Genomic DNA, 18,860 nt, shown 5'->3' on the forward strand with positions numbered 1-18,860 from the left:
ATCCTGTATTTCTAAACTTGTCTCTCAGCTGGCAATAGAAGTCTTATATCTCAAATCTCGATTCGGATGACGGCGGCTACACCCGGCATCAGTCCATGAGCCCAACCAAGAGAGAAGAAAAAAAAAAAAAAAAAAAAGGGAAAGAAAGCGAAAAGCCATTACCCCATAGAATCCACAAGTACGCCTCCTTGCAAGGCCTGCAATAGCAAAATAATAGACAATTTTCCCTGGAAAACCTCTGACCTTCGACTTGACTCGCGCTTTGGCTTTCCGCGGAGAACCAAGTATTCGGGAAACTCCAATCCTATCTCTCTCTCTATCTGGCTATCAAATATCACCAATTAGCTATGTAACATATGTGATATAATTGGAGATACATCAGAGATAGCCGACATACTCTTGTGAACATCATGTGAAAGGGAACATGCCGTATATTCCCGTTTGTTGGCAAAGTCAGGAGGAGGGAATACGGGCTTAGGGCTTGTCTTCCTAATAGGTATTGGGCAGTGGCACGAAAATAATAATAGTCTCCGTAGTATGAAGTACGTAGGATCTAGAATTGATGGCGAGTGTGATCACTGATACCTGACTAAGTGGAACAATGGGTTAGTTTAGTTAGGTGGCTAACTGGAATTATTTTCTGTATATAGTCCCAGATTATCCATATTCCTGCGTGCTAATTTATTTCTTTCTAATCTTTCATATACCTACTCATTCCTTCAAACCTGAATTAACCCGCTATATTCTCCTCTTTTCATATAGATAGATCACAGAAATCAGAGAAGGAAGCTACAGAAATGAACGGCGGACTCGATTCCCCCCTTTCTCCCCCTCCCCCCTCTTCTACTTCGATGACCACAGAAGATATGGCATCTCGTACAAACAAACATGGACATCGGAAGCCGTGGATTGAGACTCCTCTCGTCGAGTCCGCAGTTTTGTCGAAGAAGGCTGGATGGTATGTTTTCCTTACCACATACAAGATACAGCCTTAGAACAAACAGTCGGGGCTAACATTTGATATAGTCGAATATTTCTCAAGCTCGAAAATTTACAGCCTGGTGGATCATTCAAATCAAGGTAAATCAAACTTCCATAGTCCCTCAAACCCAAAAAAATTTGGATTATCATATAGATTAACGTGGCTTGATTGATATAGGGCTATGGGCTCACTAATCCTTCATCACATCCAAAACCCGCAAAATGCAAACCGACAATTGCACTTCTTCATAAACTCCGGTGGAAATGCTGGCTTGGCAGCTGTGTGTGCTGCTCGCTCCCTGTCATACCCTTGCACAGTCGTCCTGCCCCTGACCACGTCGCGGCTCATGGTGGACAAGCTGCGTGCCGCCGGGGCGACGCAGGTGATTCAGTACGGCGATACGATAGCTGCAGCGGGCGACTATATGAGAGAAGTAGTCATGAAGAAGGACTCTGAACTATCTCCAGACGAGGAGCAGGAAGGAAGGGATAATAATAGCAAACAAATGAAAAAGATTGCCCTGCACCCGTTCGATCATGAGGCGATTTGGGATGGAAATAGTTCTATTATTGACGAGTTGGCTTATCAATTACCCGCTTTTGAAGAAGGGGAAGGCTATCTCGAGGGAGTAGAGGAAGAGGAAGAGACACTCCCCGTCGATGCCCTCATTTGCAGTGTCGGTGGAGGAGGCTTGATGAATGGGCTAGTTCAGGGAATTGAGCGACACCGAACGAAACAGCAAAAGAAAAGCACAAAGATAACACGGCGTAAGGATATTCATATCCTAGCCGTCGAAACGGATGGCACACAATCAATGAACCTCGCCATGTCCGCGGGAGCTCTTGTTACGCTACCAAAGATCACATCGATGGCTGTTTCGCTGGCCTGTGTGCGAGTCTCCGAGCAAACCTTTGAATATTGCGTGTCGCCGCCTCCTGGTGTTGTCATTCATAGTGCTGTCTTGTCCGACGCCGATGCAGCGAGGGGATGTCTGCGTTTGGCTGATGATGAGCGAATTCTGGTGGAATTGGCTTGCGGGGTGTGTATTGAAGCTGCTATTGGGGATGGCAATAAAAGAAAAAGATCCATTTCACTGCAACACCATTCTCGTGGCGAAAAGAGAGCAAAAGCAGTAGCAAATGATGAAGGCTTCTATGGAGAAGATGATGACGATACAGGGTTGAATGTCTCGTGTTCTGATAGTGGTATTGCCTCTGATGCAGAAAGCGATATTATGTTAACGTCTTCGTGTCTGAAACAGTTGGTTCCTGGCTTGACTCGCGAAAGTCGTGTGGTGATTGTTGTATGTGGCGGCAGTAATGTCACGACTGGCATGGCGAGTGAATGGAGAGAGAAACTTGCTAATGGCTGGGACTGAAGTTTTATTCGTTTTCGTTCGATAATATCAATGTACATATCCTTCAAATAATCACGAGTTCACCATGACAGCTTCAAACAGCAACTGCAACAGAAAGCTGATGGATCTTATAGTCCCAATAATTCTTCCGAATAGGATCGTACTTATCCTTCAACAACTTTAACATCTTCACTGCCTCGGCCACTTTCTCTTTCCTGGCGTCTTCTTCCAGCTCTTGATGTGTAGCTTCTTCACCGGAGACATCGGCTAGCCACTCAAGAGCTATACTGCTTTTAACGTGTATGATTGTATCATTTCCGGCATCACCAACAATTTCTTCCGTGATAAACCGACTCGCAAACCCTTTCCATTCTGAAAGCGGTCGACCTGCAGCGCGCAACACACCCCGCGCATAGAGCCAGGGACTACGATTCTCGGGCGCAAGCACAATTTTTGATTGAGCATACCCAAGTTCTGCATCAACAACATCTTCGTCAACGACATCTAGACGGCCCTTTTCATCTCCTCCCAACGTGTAGCTGCCCGTGGCCATCGCCGCTTCGGGCCCCTGTCGAGGCGCGAAACGGAGCAGATACCGATGGTTCCAGACAGAATTGTTGCGGACGTCTTCATTCAAAAGCGTGTTCACGTCACTGATCTCTCGTGGCTCATCCCAGAGATCAAAATGCCGCACAAGCCATTGTCGATATGACCAGACATGGTAGTTTTTGGAATCAGCTGCAAACATGTCCATCAAGAAATCCAGTTCGTCGGATGGAAGGGCCGGGAAATGTTCTCTTGATGACATGAGTTGCTGGCGATGATGCCTGTCATTGATTTGTTAGTCACTGTCGTGCAAATGTTCAGGGAAGCCTAGTATGAAACAGTCGTACCATATCTGATAATTCTTGAGATACTTGAGGGATATTTTATTCAGCCACGCAAGCTCTTTAGTCAAATCTTTTTCAAGCGTAAACAAAATCTTTGCTCGATAAAGCCTGTACCATATATTAGGATGCTGCTTTTTCGCCAGAGATGTTTAAGCAAACCATACCAAACAGTATAATGTGCCGGATTCATTGAAATCACGTCTTCGGTCAATCTCAAAACACGTTCAGACATCTCATTAGCTGCCATGACAGCACGCAGATAAGAAGTGGCTTCTAGGTATTCTGGCTTGTAGGCAATGACTGCCAGAGGGTTACTGCTGCCCCCATAATTTTCTTCTTCGCGCGAGCCGTCGTCGAGAGGGATTGGTTGGATGTCTGACCATTCCGGAGAGTCGGTATATTTGCCCTGCTCCATGATGTATGTTTCACTCGAGAATCAGGAATGAAGAGATGATATGTAGTTGATGAGAGAAAGCTAGTCAAGGGAGACGCAAGAGTTAGTCAATTAGTAGTCTCCAGTAAAGCAAGTAACTATTGTTTTCATCGATTGTTCTACGCTTAAAGAAACGGCCCGTGGTGGGGGCGGTCTTTGGGAGCCTGAGGCATCGATCTGCCTGAGGCTCTCTGCTGCTACACATGGCCATTTGTGTATGCACATCATAAATAATCGCAGTACTGAATATTTGGCCTCGGTTCAGAGTCTGACATGCTTTTTCAAATATCAATTACATGTATTATGTTTGCTGATTGAACTGCTTACTGGATCACTCACTCGTTTTGCTTGTAATGGAACGTACAGCCGGGTTTGATAGCGATCAAGAATCAAGAATGCATAAACTGATAACTCTGGTCAGGCAACCAGGCAGCAACCAGACTTCTATGCGCATGTATACCTCACTGGGAAGGCGGGCACCGGGGCGCCAGTCTCTCGCCCCTTCCAGCTTTCGGTCAAGGAAACCCCTTTTGAAAACATTCTTCCCCGTCCTCCTTCCCCTTTCCATTCAAGGTATCTTCTTAATTCCTTCAATCCATGGACACTTCTTCTACCATTCTGTTGACTATCACAGACTCATAGAGTCATGTCTTTGCAATATCAACATGGCCTCCAAGCTTTTCACTCCCTCCCACGCGTTCAAGCCGACACGAGCCAAATATAGAGCTCATTTCGGATATGACATATATTTTTGACGAAGCTGGCTGGAGCGAATCTAGCAAAAAGCTTCACAATGATATGCGTATTTGGATCAACGGTGATAGGGCCCATGTGCAGCTGTTCTTTGCCATTAGCTGAACTCGCTTCCAAAACAATCATGTCAAAGGCGACGTTGAAGTCTTTAAACGTGCCTTTTTCTCTTTAGAAGGAAGTAGGTTACGGCTAGCCTGCTGTTTATTCTATTATCTAACATTCTTGACAGATCCCTAGCAGCTCTCACCGTCCTAACTACCTAAGATGTCACATAATATGACTAAAAGAAAGAAGCGTACAGCATAAAGGGAAAACACTAGCCGTGCTTTAGCAAGATTGGCGGCTTGAGACCATACAAAAAGTCATTAAATATGCAAAGAGGATCGTGGGCCATATCAATCACCGCTACTGGACCAAGGAAACCTCTTCTTGTCACTCAGTGTAAGCCCGTTGCAAGCGAATCCCCATTAAATGAATGGCCACTTGCAGCAGACCAGCTGAGGGACTACCTCAACAGCAATCGTTAAGAGCATGATGCAGGCGCCTGCATCTCAATTGATCAAGGCCACTGGGGAAGGCCTAAAGCGTTATCAAATCAAGACCTGGTACGACTCAGAAGACTGCTCGAATGGATGCTTGCCGCAGTTTCGAATGACGAAGCTGGGTACTATGATGTCGTCAGAGCCTTTGCCAAGATAGATCCAGCCGACAGGGGAGGCTTTCTGGATATTATCGGCCCATCTCCAGTAATTCCTGAGCAGTATACTAGGCTGCCTCGATGGGGGAATTCATATCTCTAAGTATGTGCCTGCTTCGTGCGGAATTTGGCACACCTATCATGTCCGGCGCTAGAGACAGGATGGCAACGACTTTGTGGACGAGTGATACTTCTCCAGTACGATTTCTTTTCGACCTCCGATCTATATGTTTTCCTAGCACAGCGACCAACCAACAAATACGGGTTGGTAGATTTTGGCCACAGTATGGAGTTGTTACCACCCTGCTAGGGAGCATTCTATGGTTTCACCACTTTCTCTGGGCGCTGTCCTGCTGCTCCTACCCCGAAAACTCCTGAAGTGACGGTAATGCAACCATTATGCATTCGTTGTGACCATGCTAACTATTAACTATCATTAGTACAAGCCCGAGATATCAGACAGGATACGTCCAACTTGCGAGCAGCATCAAACACCAAGCTTAGTCCTTCACACAATGGGACCTGGCATCTAGAGATAAAGTGCCAGTCCACAGCCTTTCTTAGATGTCTAACAGTTGCAAACTGGCTGCTTGAGACACGGCTCGATTAGAAACGTGAAAGAGCAAAGATGACAACAAAATTCCAATCATTCATTGTCTTGGGTATCCGACAAGTGCTGCCATAAGATCTCTTATTTCTATGAGAAGCAAGTCAGCAATGAAGCAGAGCATCGAAATCTCTGCAAAGCGAATGATTACGAATCAACGACCCTCTGTTATAACGTTAGCGGTCAATTACATACAGTACGCTACGTCGTATGAAATAACAAAAGGCACTCGCCGAATGCAAGAAAGAAAATTGAGCTACCCAAACCCGAGGACTGCATCTAAAAGACAGCCCAAATCATCTCATGGATCAAAGCGTATCCGAATGACGAAATTCTTTATATTGGAAACAGTGCTTACAAAGGGATAGGAATTGAAGTTTTCAAGATTTGATGGATAGTCCTTCATACGCGAGCTCGCTCGAGAGCTCAGCCACATGCGCATATCGCGATGGCTTGTATTCGTTTTCATTAATAGTGTACATTGAAATGCATTATTATTTATTTTCCCAGTCATTTTTCATGGTAGTTCCAAAGCCGCTTCTTTTCGTCCACCCACCATCTTCCCACTTTCTCTGCGTCCTTCGCCCAGCGAACCGCTTCATGACCATATTTCCTTTCGATAATATGGAGTAGGGTATAGAAATCCCAGTCTACAATGACGTCTGTTTCGTTCGGATCCCGAGAAATGTCCGAGAAAGTATAAGTGAAATCTTTGGTTAGAGGAAGAATGAGTCTGTAGGGAACAGCTGCGGATGCCACGCTGAGCATGGTGCCGCCGGTGTTGATAATGCCCATGTTCCACGCCTCTCGACCGTTGTGCGAAGCCTTGAAAGGCCTCAACAGTGATTGGCCCTCGTACTCATGGATCAAGTCGGAAGCCGCATCTTTATCCCGCTCGTTCAGAGAATTCGTGTTCACCAAGAGGTCTAGGATTGTGGGTAAAATCGATATCGACGAGGTATTGGCAGTCACCTCAATACGCGGTAATAGTGGATGGCGAAATACTAAGGGGACTCGGAAATTACTGATATGACCATTCTCAAAGGTTCCAACGGTATGCGAGTCTTCCGAAAATGCTTGTCCACTGTGTGAATTGTTAGCAAGATGAAAGGGTAGAAGATTCAGGATCATAACACTAACTGATCGCCGACGAAGACGACCAACGTCTCATTCGCAATTCCGGTATTCTCTAAAAGTTTCATGATAGTACCAAGCCATCTGTCGACGTATCGAACAGCGTTGAGGTACTTGTTGTTATCCTCATGCTCCGAAACGAGATGATTACTAGCCCAGTATTGTTCAGACTCAAAGTCCGAGGGCAGTCCCCATGGGTGATGTGTGGTGCTTGTGAAATGCGAAAGGAACAGTCTCTCATCTTTAGACTTGGCTTCTTCAATGGTATCTTTCAGGTATGGAAGAATTTCCACTTCGGGATAACTGATGGTCATATTAGCGGGTGGTTTTAAATGATCAATACTGTGAGCGTGTTACCCAAAATAATTGATCTCTTCCATGCCCTTGTGATAGTGTTTTGCCCTTTGTAATCTTATATTTTCTTTGACCACCGATTTATCAAACCCCATTTGTTTGTTCAATTTGTCTTGATGGTCGAATTCTGCGGTGATAGATTGCATGAAAACAGATTTCCACTTTTTTGTGCGCATATCCTCTGATGTGTCTTCATCATTATCTTTAAGCTGGTTGAATAGCTTGAAAATCTGCATAATGCATGGCTGGTAGATTTCAGCATCAGCTTCAAACATGAAATCCACCGGGAGAGGTCCCACGCCGCAGTGACTTCCCAACACGCTTTTGAAAGACAGACTGCTTCCTGTTACTGCGCCAAGTACATTGATCCCGCCCATCCCAGGACCAGATTTGTCTTTCCACAACTCAGATGTGAGGTTGCCTCTATTTCCTAGCTGAAAATTGCCAGACTCACCGGTGATCTGTTCAGCTACCGGTGTCAGAGCAGCTAGCCGTGAATTGAGATCATTGATGTCTTTCTGAGTCGCTGATTTATGGGACTTTTTGATCGCTTGATGAAGGTGAGAACCCGATTTTATTGGAAAGATGTCTTTGCGAGCGCTTTCCATTTCGATGAGAAACACATGCCGGATTGGGATCTGATGATTTGTTAATGCTTTCTGCACCGGGGATAGCAACTCAAGATCCAAGTTGGTGATGCGCATTGGATCTAGAATGGGGTTATATGAAATTTGAAGATAGTCTATACTTGGACATGTCACATCATCGGCAGTCATCTCGGAATCTAGGAGTCCGTTTTCATTCGGGTTATTGGACCACCTTTTAAATCCTGCAGGCCATGTTTCAGGAGCCCATAATGGTGTCTTTGTTGCCAACGAGCCATTCTTAACAAGGGTCCAATCTGGCATCCAGCCTTTGTACCGCCCATTCTGGGGTTCCCAATATTGACTTTCAACCAACTTGGATAAGGGAAAAGGCTGCGGTTCGTGTGCGGTACATGTTTTGTTTGGATGTTGAAAGACGGCCAATAATGTAAAAGGTATCGTTCCAGACATATGGCGATACGGCACGTTTGGTCGGTACAGGCGGATATATGTAACGACAGATATTAGTGCAACCGTTGTAAAAAACACAGCATATCTCCGTCGATTGGTTCGCTTGGGCTCGTTGGCAAGCGGGAGGTATCTGCCTCTAGCATTGGTGAGCACGGATGCCGTATCAGTGATGACTGAGAGCCAATTGTCAAAGGCGAGCGAAATCAGAGGCGCGAGAGCCCAACTGATAGTAAGGAGAAGTGTGCCGGAAGCAAAAACAGGTATCAAGCCGCTCAGGAGGAGCTTGAAGCCAGCGGCGTCAGTGGCGAGGCTCGATGCAGCGTCCCATCGCACTTCGGCACCCGTAACATAGAAAAACCCAAATTGAGACGAAGCTGCTCCGAAGTCAAAAACACTAGAGGCATTCGAGTTAGCGTGGCTAGAAAGTCAACAAACAAAAAGCTGGCATGAACCAGTACATACCCCAAAATGGCAACGACGACCAATGCCGCAGTACCCCAGGCACCCGGGAATATCGACAGCAAAGTCCATGCAAGGACACAAACGACGAGGTCGGTAAGAAAGAAGGTCGGTAGATATAGCAGAAATGACAGATATGGGACGCTTCGAATATGTTGATATAAATGTAGGATCTTGGAGGCAACAGTGGTCACTACTACCAAGGAAAAGAGCAGAGGCCGCAGGCCAGGTGAACGAAAGGCGGCAAGTCTCATCATGTGGAGAAAGGGACAGAAAAGAAGGTATGCATCATGTGCCAAGCGAGTGTATGGGTTAGGAGGGACCTGACGAAGAACGAAGGTGAGAACAGACGATGAGAACGGACGTTTTGATTAAGTAGCGAACGACAAGGGCCAGAAGGAAAGACAGACGGGCAGGGTTGAAGAATGAGACAAGGAGAGAATGTGGATGCAGGCCTGAGGCGTCCAGATTTAACAGGCTTCAAAAACAAGCTTCGCTCGTTCCTTCGTTTTTCGTTTAAGGGCTGCCCCTTTGGGCAATTAGCGTCGTGCCTCATAGCCCGATCCGGAATAGAGCAAATTGCAGACCCACCGGTCTCAGCCTCCTTGTTTTGTTTTGCGCGGAGCATTGACATTGACAGACACGGCAGAGTTGGTATTAGTTAACTATTACGGCACTGAATCCACACTATCATCTTTCAATTCAAATTTGGAAAAACGCGGACAAAAAGGCCCATTGAGGGTCTAGCGGTTTGGCCCTGTAGAGACAGCATTCTGTGATTCTTCAATGATGCATGATGGATAAATATAGAAAAGAAACATACAATGTGGCCCCCACCTAGTCCAGCCAATTGGGTTCCATCGGGCTAATTACATAACGGCGCTCCTTGGCGGGCTTCCCCGCGCCTTCCTTATCTAGACGCAGCGCTATCTGGCGATTGACGGAGGCATTGGACACTCACAGAGCATAATGCGAGGCATCAAGAAGTCGCGGCATGGGTGTGCCACGTGCAAGAGCAAACGCGTACATCTCCGAGATCTGACTTGCGGCTCCCTCCTGACCTGACAATGGCTAACTTCTCCCCAGCTCAAATGCGACGAATCTCGGCCCTCGTGTGGCCGCTGTACTCGACTCGGCGTACACTGCCCTGGCTATTCCCAGCCGATTCGCTGGGTGACGAAACACGAAGTTTTCGAAGCCTCAGCCTTGTCTAAGAGGCGACCTTCTCTGATTTCTCCAAATGAAAGCCCGGGAACTAATGATGATGTGGGCTCCGTCATATCGGAGCGTGTCTCATCGAGTATGCCGAATAATGACGAAGCCTCGTCATCCAATGACCTTCACCAGTCTCTCGACATCGAGCACTTGGATCACCAATTCAGCATGACCTTGCCAGAATTAGAACATTTGGACACGCCGCCATTCATCACGGCAGGCGTGACTCTTGACTTGGACCAGCCGCAGACCTCAAGTTCCGGTACCGTTCAGCAGGCACCGGGAGATCATCCAAAGACAAACCAGGAGATCCTTACCGACAGGGTATTTTCCCATGTAAATTCTTCGCCAGCGTCGCCATTTAGGTGTCGCCTGCCTTCACAAGCTAGCAGACTGAGTATTTTCCCCCTTCCGCGCAGGTCGCTGGAAGACCCGTCATCTACTCTAGTTGAATACTATTTCAAAGAAGTTGCCGGCTTGTTTTCAAGTTACGACAGCCATATGAATCCCTTTCGAACGACCGTGTCTCGTCTGTGGGCGTCCTCGCCGGCTATGTGCCGAACATTGCAAAGCATGGCAGCCGCCACTCTGGTGGACGACTTCCCTCAATTTGGTCCACTAGGGCTTAGAATGCGCAAAGACGCCATATCTATTCTAGAAAAGCAACAAGTTCTTGATGATAAATCTCTTCTCGCTATGTTAATGCTCGGTCAGACGGCAAGCTGGCATAACCCGAATGATTTGGGGATTTCCTTTTTCAATACCCTCCGCGACCACCTTAATTCCTCTACAATTGGCGTCAACGGTGGATTGCTTCTGACGAACCGCAACAACTATCAATTCTTCGAGGAAGCACTCGTATACTGGGAAATGCTGCTTTCATATGTAGCAGACCATGGTACGTTGACTTCGTCTTCGAAGTTAGAAACCCAAACGGCAAGTGATCGATTCTTGACGCAAAAAGTGCCACATCCGTGGACGGGGATCGCTCGTGACACTCAATTTACTGTTCACAAGGTTGGCCGGCTTGTTCGACGAGAACGCAAGCGCATGCGTACCAAACGATTCACGTCGCAAAGAGACATAGCACAAGCTCAAGAAGCGATTCGGGAAGCACAGCAGCTTGAGGAGAGACTGTTGAGTCTGGCCCATCCAGAGGAGACAGATGTCGTGAACCCCGGTGACAACGATACGCCTGTATGGCACTTACTTGCCATGGCCGAAGTCTACCGGTACACGGGACTTATTCAGTTATACCGAGTTTTTCCCGATCTTCTACGCGAGCGTTCACAATTAGAAAACATTTCCAGAAAAGAAACGGCATCTAAGATTGTGGATCCGGCGCTACTTTACCAGCCAGATGATCCGATGACTACGTTTTTATTAGGGAGCGCCAGTTTTCCTCATGATGTTTGTGTACAGGATAGTGGTGGTGATGACGATGGAACGGACGATACTTCAAAGGACGTACAACCCGAATGGCTCACTACAATCGCTCTGACGGCCATGTCACGCCTAAAGACCGTTCCCTTGGAGTCACGAACGAGATGCTTGCAACCATTCTTGCTAGTGGCTTCGTCAAGCGAGCTTCGGCTACCTCCTATGAAGGCGGAGCTGCCAGCATTGGATTCCAGCGGAGACGACTATTCCCTGAATTTGTCTGCGCACGCAATTGAAGTGTCGAGGACTCGCAAGTTTATTCTAGGGCGTCTCAGCTCCTTCCTCCACGTACTTCCACCAAAACCAATTCACATCTGCGTGGAGCTTGTAAAAGAGGTTTGGCGACGCATGGATGCCGGCGAGCCTGATGTTTATTGGATGGACGTAATGATTGACCATGGCTGGGAGACCACCATGGGCTGATGATGATGAAAGACGCCGTGACGAATTATGATTACGATAATAGCAATATACCAAGTGTTTTTTTGATGATTTTCCTGTTCTTTGGTACATTGCACGGATTCGCGGGTGGTACAAACCGCATTTCTAATGCCAGCAAGGGGATTGGCGATGATACGGAAATACTCTGGGTCTATACAGGCTAAGCTACATCGAGGGCATTACGGACGTCGGACAATATATAACTACTGAATAATAACGAGAAAACATATGCTGCTTCCTTGTGTCTATATTTGCATTTGCATTTGCATATCTAAGAACACTAGAATATTAACGACATACAAAGCACGTCGTTGCTCTAGGCTACGACATAGTCGAGACTCACGTACAAGAGGTATCGCGCTAGTCCTAGAGAGGCTAGATCAAAAACGCAGCACCGGCGTCGCGGTACGATAATGTAAGAAACGTATCGCCCTATCAAGCAAGGCCCCCAAGTTAGGCAAAAAGATTCATCGACCTGTCCTTTCCGAAGCAACAAGACAAATTGCAAAGCGGGCTGGCTGATCTGCTGCTGACCTGCTCCTCCTCTCTTTCTCGCACTCTGATTAACCTAGATTGGTCTGCCGTGTAACCTTTGCCTTCTTTCTTTCTTTCTTCCCCCCCTTTTTAAATCTCCCCCCACAATCTCGAACTCCCTGTCCCCTTCATCTTCTCTGCGACATGCACAATGGCAATAATCGCAAGAAGCATGGCAGCGTGAAGGTTACGCGAAGAAACAGCAAGCAACAATTGACCCTCAGCGAATTGCAGAGCCGATTTGAAGACCAAAGTATCAGCAAGCCCGGCGACGAGAGCACAGATAGTTCAGACGCCAGCATTCCGACTCCCTCCACCTCCGCTTCCAACAACAGCTCAAACGCGAACACGACCACGACAAACACCGCGAGGATGTCACGAGCCCAGCGCAAAGCGTCATCGCCAATGGCTCCTCCTTTTATGGTGTCTGCTCCCGGAAAAGTCATTGTCTTTGGAGAACATGCCGTCGTTCATGGCAAGGCCGCCCTTGCTGCAGCGATTTCCCTACGATCCTACCTTCTCGTTACCACCCTCTCTAAATCACAGCGTACCGTCACCTTGAACTTCCGCGATATTGGCTTGGATCATACGTGGGAGATTGATTCGCTACCATGGAATGTATTCAAGCACCCCACGAAGAAGAAAATGTACTACGACCTTGTCACGGAGCTAGATCCGGACTTGGTAGAGGCCGTTAAACCACATGCCGCTGCAGTGTCGACAGATAAGCCAGATGATGTACGCAAAATCCATAGAAGCTCCGCCGCACAATTCTTATACCTATTCCTCTCATTGGGCTCGCCCGATTCCCACGGCGCAATCTATACTCTACGATCTACGATTCCAATTAGTGCTGGTCTAGGAAGCAGCGCAAGTGTCAGCGTCTGCCTCAGCGCGGCACTCTTACTTCAGATCCGAACATTGGCCGGGCCGCACCCGGACCAGCCTCCCGAGGAGGCCGAAGTGCAGATTGAGCGTATCAACAGATGGGCATTTGTGGGTGAACTATGCATTCACGGCAACCCCAGTGGTGTTGATAACACAGTTTCCGCCGGAGGCAAGGCGGTCCTTTTCCGGCGGAGCAATTATAGCAAACCTCCCTCAGTCACACCGTTAAATAATTTCCCTGAACTGCCATTGCTGTTAGTCAACACGCGTCAATCTCGATCTACTGCTGTCGAAGTTGCCAAGGTCGGCAGGCTACGAGTAACACACCCACAGGTGACAGAAGCTATGTTAGATGCAATTGATAAAGTGACAATGTCAGCCAACGAGATGATCACATCAGAAGATTTTGAAGGCGACAACGACGAACTAGAGAAATTCGGCGCTCTGTTCCGCATCAATCACGGCCTCCTCGTCTCACTAGGCGTTTCGCATCCCCGTCTCGAACGCATCCGCGAACTAGTTGACCACACCAACATAGGCTGGACGAAACTGACAGGTGCAGGCGGTGGTGGATGCGCGATAACGCTCATGCGACCCGACGCATCCCCACAGGCTCTACAAGAACTAGAGCAGACACTCGCGGCAGAAAACTTTGAGCGCTTCGAAACAACACTCGGCGGCGACGGTGTTGGCGTGCTGTATCCTGCCGTTCTCCGTAACGGCACCGACGAAGAAGGCGGGGAAGAGATTGATCAGCAGAAATTCGAGAATGCCGTTGGAATCGAAGGCATTGAGCGTCTTGTTGGCGTTCACGCTGCAAGTAACACGCAAGAAAGACGAGAAGGCTGGAAATTTTGGAGAAAAGCAGTTAATCTGACTCGGTAATATATCATATGACCACTCTTATGTCTACATAAAGAGTCTCATGTTCAGGAGACTCTGGAGTCTGGACTTTGTTGGTGTCGATGTCACACTTCCGGCATATCTTTTCGGTCCCATTTACAATATCATGTATATAAACTTCTATGTCTGCGTGTCTGGCTTCTTATTTCTTTGTTGGATGTTTTCTAATCTAGGGCTATTCGGTGACTGCACTGATTACATGTGTATTGTCGTTACCTACCTATATAATTAGCAGTATGGAGGATATCATTATGCATCCAATCAATAATCTGAACTCGTTTCAAAAGCAAAAACAAAAAGCAAGGTAACTGCCCAGTGTGCTGGCTCTGTCTGGATTAAAAAATTTCTAACTGCAAGAAACAATAATTTTCGTTCTATAACAATTGGAAGAGCAACCTCCTGGTATCATCAGAATATGTATGCCATGCTTCGCTTCAAATTTGTGATGAACAGAACAAAAAAATAAAGAGAGTAAGGACAAAATCGTCAGATCATAGGAAAATAAAAGCAAGAAAAAAATAAAAAATAAATCAACTTCAGAAAAAGGGACAAAAAGGGGAGCTACAGATTCATTGTCACAGTCATACTATTGCTATGAACCAATAGACAGGGCGGTACATCACAACATAGAACTTCCATATCACTCACGTACGCCTCGCTGGATGCACTGTCGAGACATGTACCCTCGATCGGGGAAGGGAGCGTGGTGAACATCACGGCTGTCTCGGCGCTGTGTCGGGTTATGAGTTCGTTGAGGATGAGGTGCTGGGCGCGACAGGGTAGGTCATTGAAGGATAGAGGCATGGCGGCGTGGCTGGGGTAACCTGATGCTGCTGGATGCGGTGTTTTGTTTGCCGCTGAGCCTGCTGTGGGACGGTTGTGATTGGCGTATATTGACTCGTGATAGTGGAAAGGAGTAGTGTCGGATGTTTGACTGTTGACAGGTTGTCCTGTGCGTGGGGGTGAATCAGAGAACATGATTGATCGTCCTATGTCTTCGGTCTGATTTACTCTTGTTTCTGGGATAGGTGACGATGAAAATCTGTTTCCCGAGGGGGCTCTACTGAACACGGGACGTGAAAGGGATGATGATGAGTCCCCTGCGACGGCATCGGTATTTGAGCTGCTTATCCCAAGCATTTCTGGTGCCGTATCGTTGCTCTCGTCCCGCTCGTCCTGTGCTGGATCCATGGAAGCGGTGTTGCTGGGCGACAGGTTTTCTGGCGTACCCATTGCGTTCATGATCCTTGGTGTTGCAACTCTAGTGCGTGGCGTAGTAGATCCATCCTCGCTATCGCTCACATAAGGCTCGGGTTCGTCATCATCGTCTGTACTGCTCGAGTCCTCACTTTCATCGGAATGGTAGTTAACCATTGAATCGAGGAGTCTGCTTGTCTGCATACCCATGTTCACATTCATACCGCGGAAACTGGAAATTGATCTCCTTCGTTGCTGTCTGTCAGATCGTACGAGATTTTTTATACCTTCAAATCTCGGCGCCGCTTGACGCTGTGCGCCTTGCTGGAAGGACGCTACCGGCCATTGGGACAGTCCGTCTAACAGTTCTGCTGCTCGTGAGGATTGGCTAGATTGTTGAGCGCCACTGGACTTGTGCCGATATTCTCGGATGTCATTCCACCAACTCTCGTCTTTGAGGACAGAGTTTACTTTGGCCATAACATCTTCACTTGCAGACGATGTATCACCGTTGACGATAACCTGATAGGTCTGCAAATCACCACCAGCCAGACAGTGTACAAGTACCTCAGCCTCAATTCGGAGCTTCTCCAAAAGAGTCGAGACTCTACCACGTTCCTCCTCGACGTCACTTTCGTACTCCACAAATACAGCCACGCGAAGTTTGTAGCTCTTTTTCCACGAAGGTACCGTATTCAAGATGCAGCCAAGCTGCAAGATTAGGGTGTATGTGTCAAAGTTCGTTGTTAGGACATTCTGCTTGCTTTGTTGATCGGCGGTAAGCTCTGCAGACATTTGTATAGGCCACAAATCTATGAAGGTCTTTTCGTTCCTGCCCCCTGGATTTGGCAGCTCCAGGTTATCAAACCCTCTTGCAACAGCAACGTTGATTCGCAACTTGAAAAGCAGGTCTTCGAGAATTGTCAAATATGTTTGTGCACTCGTAGAGTTTATTATATATGGTGAGAATCCATGGCTCTCGTCTGATCCTTGTCGGGTCAGAGTAACATCGAGAGCTTTCGAGTGTCGCTTTCGTTGTCTCCGATGGAAAATATCTCCTATACCTTGATCTTGCCGATACTGATCAATGACAACAATATTTGGCCTCATGCCCCCAAGTCCAGAATTTAAAACGATGCTGCGAACTCCCCACTCTGCAGTCGGCGCCACCGTGAGGTTTATGAAAGCCTTGACTTTTGAATATTCGATGTATTTCGTCCAAGATGCCTGTCGACGACGCGCCTCCGGCACTGCGTCAGTGAAGTTATCGGTCACAATGACATGACCAAGAACGAACAAAGCTCCTTTCTTCAATGAGTTGCAAAAATGAACCATTTTGTACTGAGCATCTATATCGTTTACAAATAAGAGAATCTGAGGCCGCCAGAACTTGACATGCTCCTGTCTGAGTCGGAGTAGATATTTCCTCACCTGATGGTAGATTAGGCTTTGGCTCACGTCTCCCCAGGATTTAGGCGGAGAAGTATAATGAATCAACACAAACAAAAATATCAACACGACGATGCAGCCAGTCGCATATATACCGTCAACGAAGAACATGCTTGCAAGGCTGGAAACCGCACCCAGTGCGGCCGTGACCCAGCTGAAATAGTGGAATGATGGTCGAAAGTTTGGCGCTGAACCGATTTTCAAAAGAAAGCAAGCAAGGTTGGTGGCCAAGAAAGTCATGAGATATGTCATAGCTGTGAACGAGGCAATCTTGTTGATATCGAAAAGCATGGTGATTTGTGCCACAATGAATGAAAAGATAATAGCCAATATGGGGTTATCGCTTTTCGTGTTGGCTCGACCGAAAACCGTCAGGCCTGGAACTAGATTGTCGCGCGCAATGGCCTGGAGGAGCTTAGCCGAGCCAATGAGACCCGATAGCGAGGAGAAAAAGGAGGCTGCAAATTCCCCTAACAACACGACAGTTCCAGAGACATTCGTCTATAAGGAAAGGTCAGGCATATTGTCGTCGAGGAAGAAGAAGGATCTGACTAGACACTTACTACTTGAATCACGTTGATATTGTTGTAAAAGGACTGTCTAGTAATCGATGCAGCCATTGATAATATGACGGCGGTATAGGTTACGAAGGTCAAGAGCAATCCGGAGAGCGTTCCTTTCGGAATTGATTTGCTTGGGTTTCTCAAATCCCCAGACATGTTGGCTCCGCTAATGGTAAGTTAGTAAATGATGAATAGAATGAATGTGTAAGAAAGCCGTACGCAAATATGCCACTAGTCGCTGGAAATAGAATCCCAAATAGATCTTGAAAATTCTCTCGATGCTCTAATTGGCTTCCCGCAGCGCCCTTGGTCAAATGAGGCTTCAGATTTTCGACAAAGGTTCTCACCCGGAACCCTGTGAATTCGATTCCTAGTTTGCTCGATTTGAACGGCTGTTGGATTAGAGCAGAGAACGGAATGCTTAGTGTCGAGATAAGAAGAATGGCGAGCAGGCCGTTGCTAGCCCTAGCGAAAATGGAACTTCCCGCAAAGCATATGATTACACAGACACACAGGACTGTTGATGCCCATAGATAGTTCCACCAGAACCCTTCCTGCAAGAACCTCGACCAAGAGCCCGATTCGATGCCAAAATTCTCAATAATACAATCCACTAAACCAAGCGCATTCATTCCTGTGTTGAAGATAAGTCCCATATAGAACACTATCCCTATAGAACCGCCAAATTCGGGACCCAGGGAGCGAGATATCAGGTAGTATGCACCACCGCCACGTACTGTTCCGTTGGTTGCAATTGCCGAGATTGACATCGTCGTCAACAGGTCAATGATGTATGCCGCGAGAAGCATTCCTGATAAACTGTCATGAGCTGCAAGCTAATAAAAATGGCATTTGAATATCTCACCCATCATTCCAAGGACACCACTCTGGCCGAGGATAAACCCGAAACGCAGGAACATAAGAATACTGAGGACATTCAACGATGTGGGCACAAAGACACCCGAAAATGTGCCTAGTTTACTCGATTGAGCAGCCATACTTGCACCGACGTCTTGCCGTCGACTGCGGTCTTTCTTGTGATCCAAGCTTACTTCGACAACTGCATCGTCCCCGTCAACTGGATTTGTAAAAGTAGTTTCAACATGTTGCGATTCCGGCGTAGGGCTTCGACCAGAGGACCACTGGAAAATACGACCGAAAAATGAAGTCCACTGCGGATGACGCCGAGGAGAGGGCCTTGAGGCGGCTGTCATGGGTTCAAATGGATTTGTTGAAGAACGACGGACGGCGTCGGGAGACACCTCACTAGGAGCCAGTCTACCTGCATCTTCAATTGCTGATCGCGTTGAGAAAATAGGCCGTTGACGAGATTGGCTCGGCCTCTGAAACGTATTCGTGTCGCCTGTGGCCATTCTTTCAACCTAGAGACTTTATTTAGAAATAAGCCACAGAGGTCTGCATAGCATGCCGTTTTCTGATCGTCCTTGCAAGATTAGCAACTCCGTACGCAGAAGTGCTTCGGAGAGGTGACTACAGGAGTCAGAAGCC

At 47.3% G+C, this 18,860-nt stretch overlaps 6 protein-coding genes across 6 annotated transcripts; 3 read left to right on the forward strand and 3 right to left on the reverse strand.

Moving 5' to 3' along the window:
- Positions 1-797: 797 nt before the first annotated feature.
- On the forward strand, positions 798-2,360 carry UA08_00153 (hypothetical protein; the record flags this gene model as incomplete). The annotated part of the gene is made up of 3 exons (XM_020259928.1): positions 798-958; positions 1,027-1,080; positions 1,160-2,360. 3 exons carry the CDS (start codon positions 798-800, stop codon positions 2,358-2,360), a joined length of 1,416 nt encoding a protein of 471 aa, XP_020124813.1.
- A 73-nt stretch (positions 2,361-2,433) lies between these two features.
- UA08_00154 (hypothetical protein) lies at positions 2,434-3,644 on the reverse strand (the record flags this gene model as incomplete). Its single annotated transcript, XM_020259929.1, has 3 exons — positions 2,434-3,166; positions 3,233-3,337; positions 3,394-3,644. The coding sequence occupies 3 exons, from the start codon at positions 3,642-3,644 to the stop codon at positions 2,434-2,436; spliced, it is 1,089 nt and encodes a 362-aa protein (XP_020124812.1).
- Positions 3,645-6,229: 2,585 nt separating this feature from the next.
- On the reverse strand, positions 6,230-8,978 carry UA08_00155 (hypothetical protein; the record flags this gene model as incomplete). The annotated part of the gene is made up of 4 exons (XM_020259930.1): positions 6,230-6,803; positions 6,860-7,156; positions 7,211-8,656; positions 8,725-8,978. 4 exons carry the CDS (start codon positions 8,976-8,978, stop codon positions 6,230-6,232), a joined length of 2,571 nt encoding a protein of 856 aa, XP_020124811.1.
- Positions 8,979-9,690: 712 nt separating this feature from the next.
- On the forward strand, positions 9,691-11,799 carry UA08_00156 (hypothetical protein; the record flags this gene model as incomplete). The annotated part of the gene is made up of 2 exons (XM_020259931.1): positions 9,691-9,744; positions 9,808-11,799. The coding sequence occupies 2 exons, from the start codon at positions 9,691-9,693 to the stop codon at positions 11,797-11,799; spliced, it is 2,046 nt and encodes a 681-aa protein (XP_020124810.1).
- Positions 11,800-12,495: 696 nt separating this feature from the next.
- UA08_00157 (hypothetical protein) lies at positions 12,496-14,124 on the forward strand (the record flags this gene model as incomplete). Its single annotated transcript, XM_020259932.1, has 1 exon — positions 12,496-14,124. The coding sequence occupies one exon, from the start codon at positions 12,496-12,498 to the stop codon at positions 14,122-14,124; it is 1,629 nt and encodes a 542-aa protein (XP_020124809.1).
- A 604-nt stretch (positions 14,125-14,728) lies between these two features.
- Positions 14,729-18,724, reverse strand: UA08_00158 (hypothetical protein; the record flags this gene model as incomplete). Its single annotated transcript, XM_020259933.1, has 5 exons — positions 14,729-14,734; positions 14,791-17,289; positions 17,352-17,517; positions 17,571-18,162; positions 18,217-18,724. The coding sequence occupies 5 exons, from the start codon at positions 18,722-18,724 to the stop codon at positions 14,729-14,731; spliced, it is 3,771 nt and encodes a 1,256-aa protein (XP_020124818.1).
- Positions 18,725-18,860: the final 136 nt, after the last annotated feature.

This window comes from Talaromyces atroroseus, assembly GCF_001907595.1.
Source record: "Talaromyces atroroseus strain IBT 11181 chromosome Unknown scaffold_0, whole genome shotgun sequence".
Lineage (NCBI taxonomy): Eukaryota > Fungi > Ascomycota > Eurotiomycetes > Eurotiales > Trichocomaceae > Talaromyces > Talaromyces atroroseus.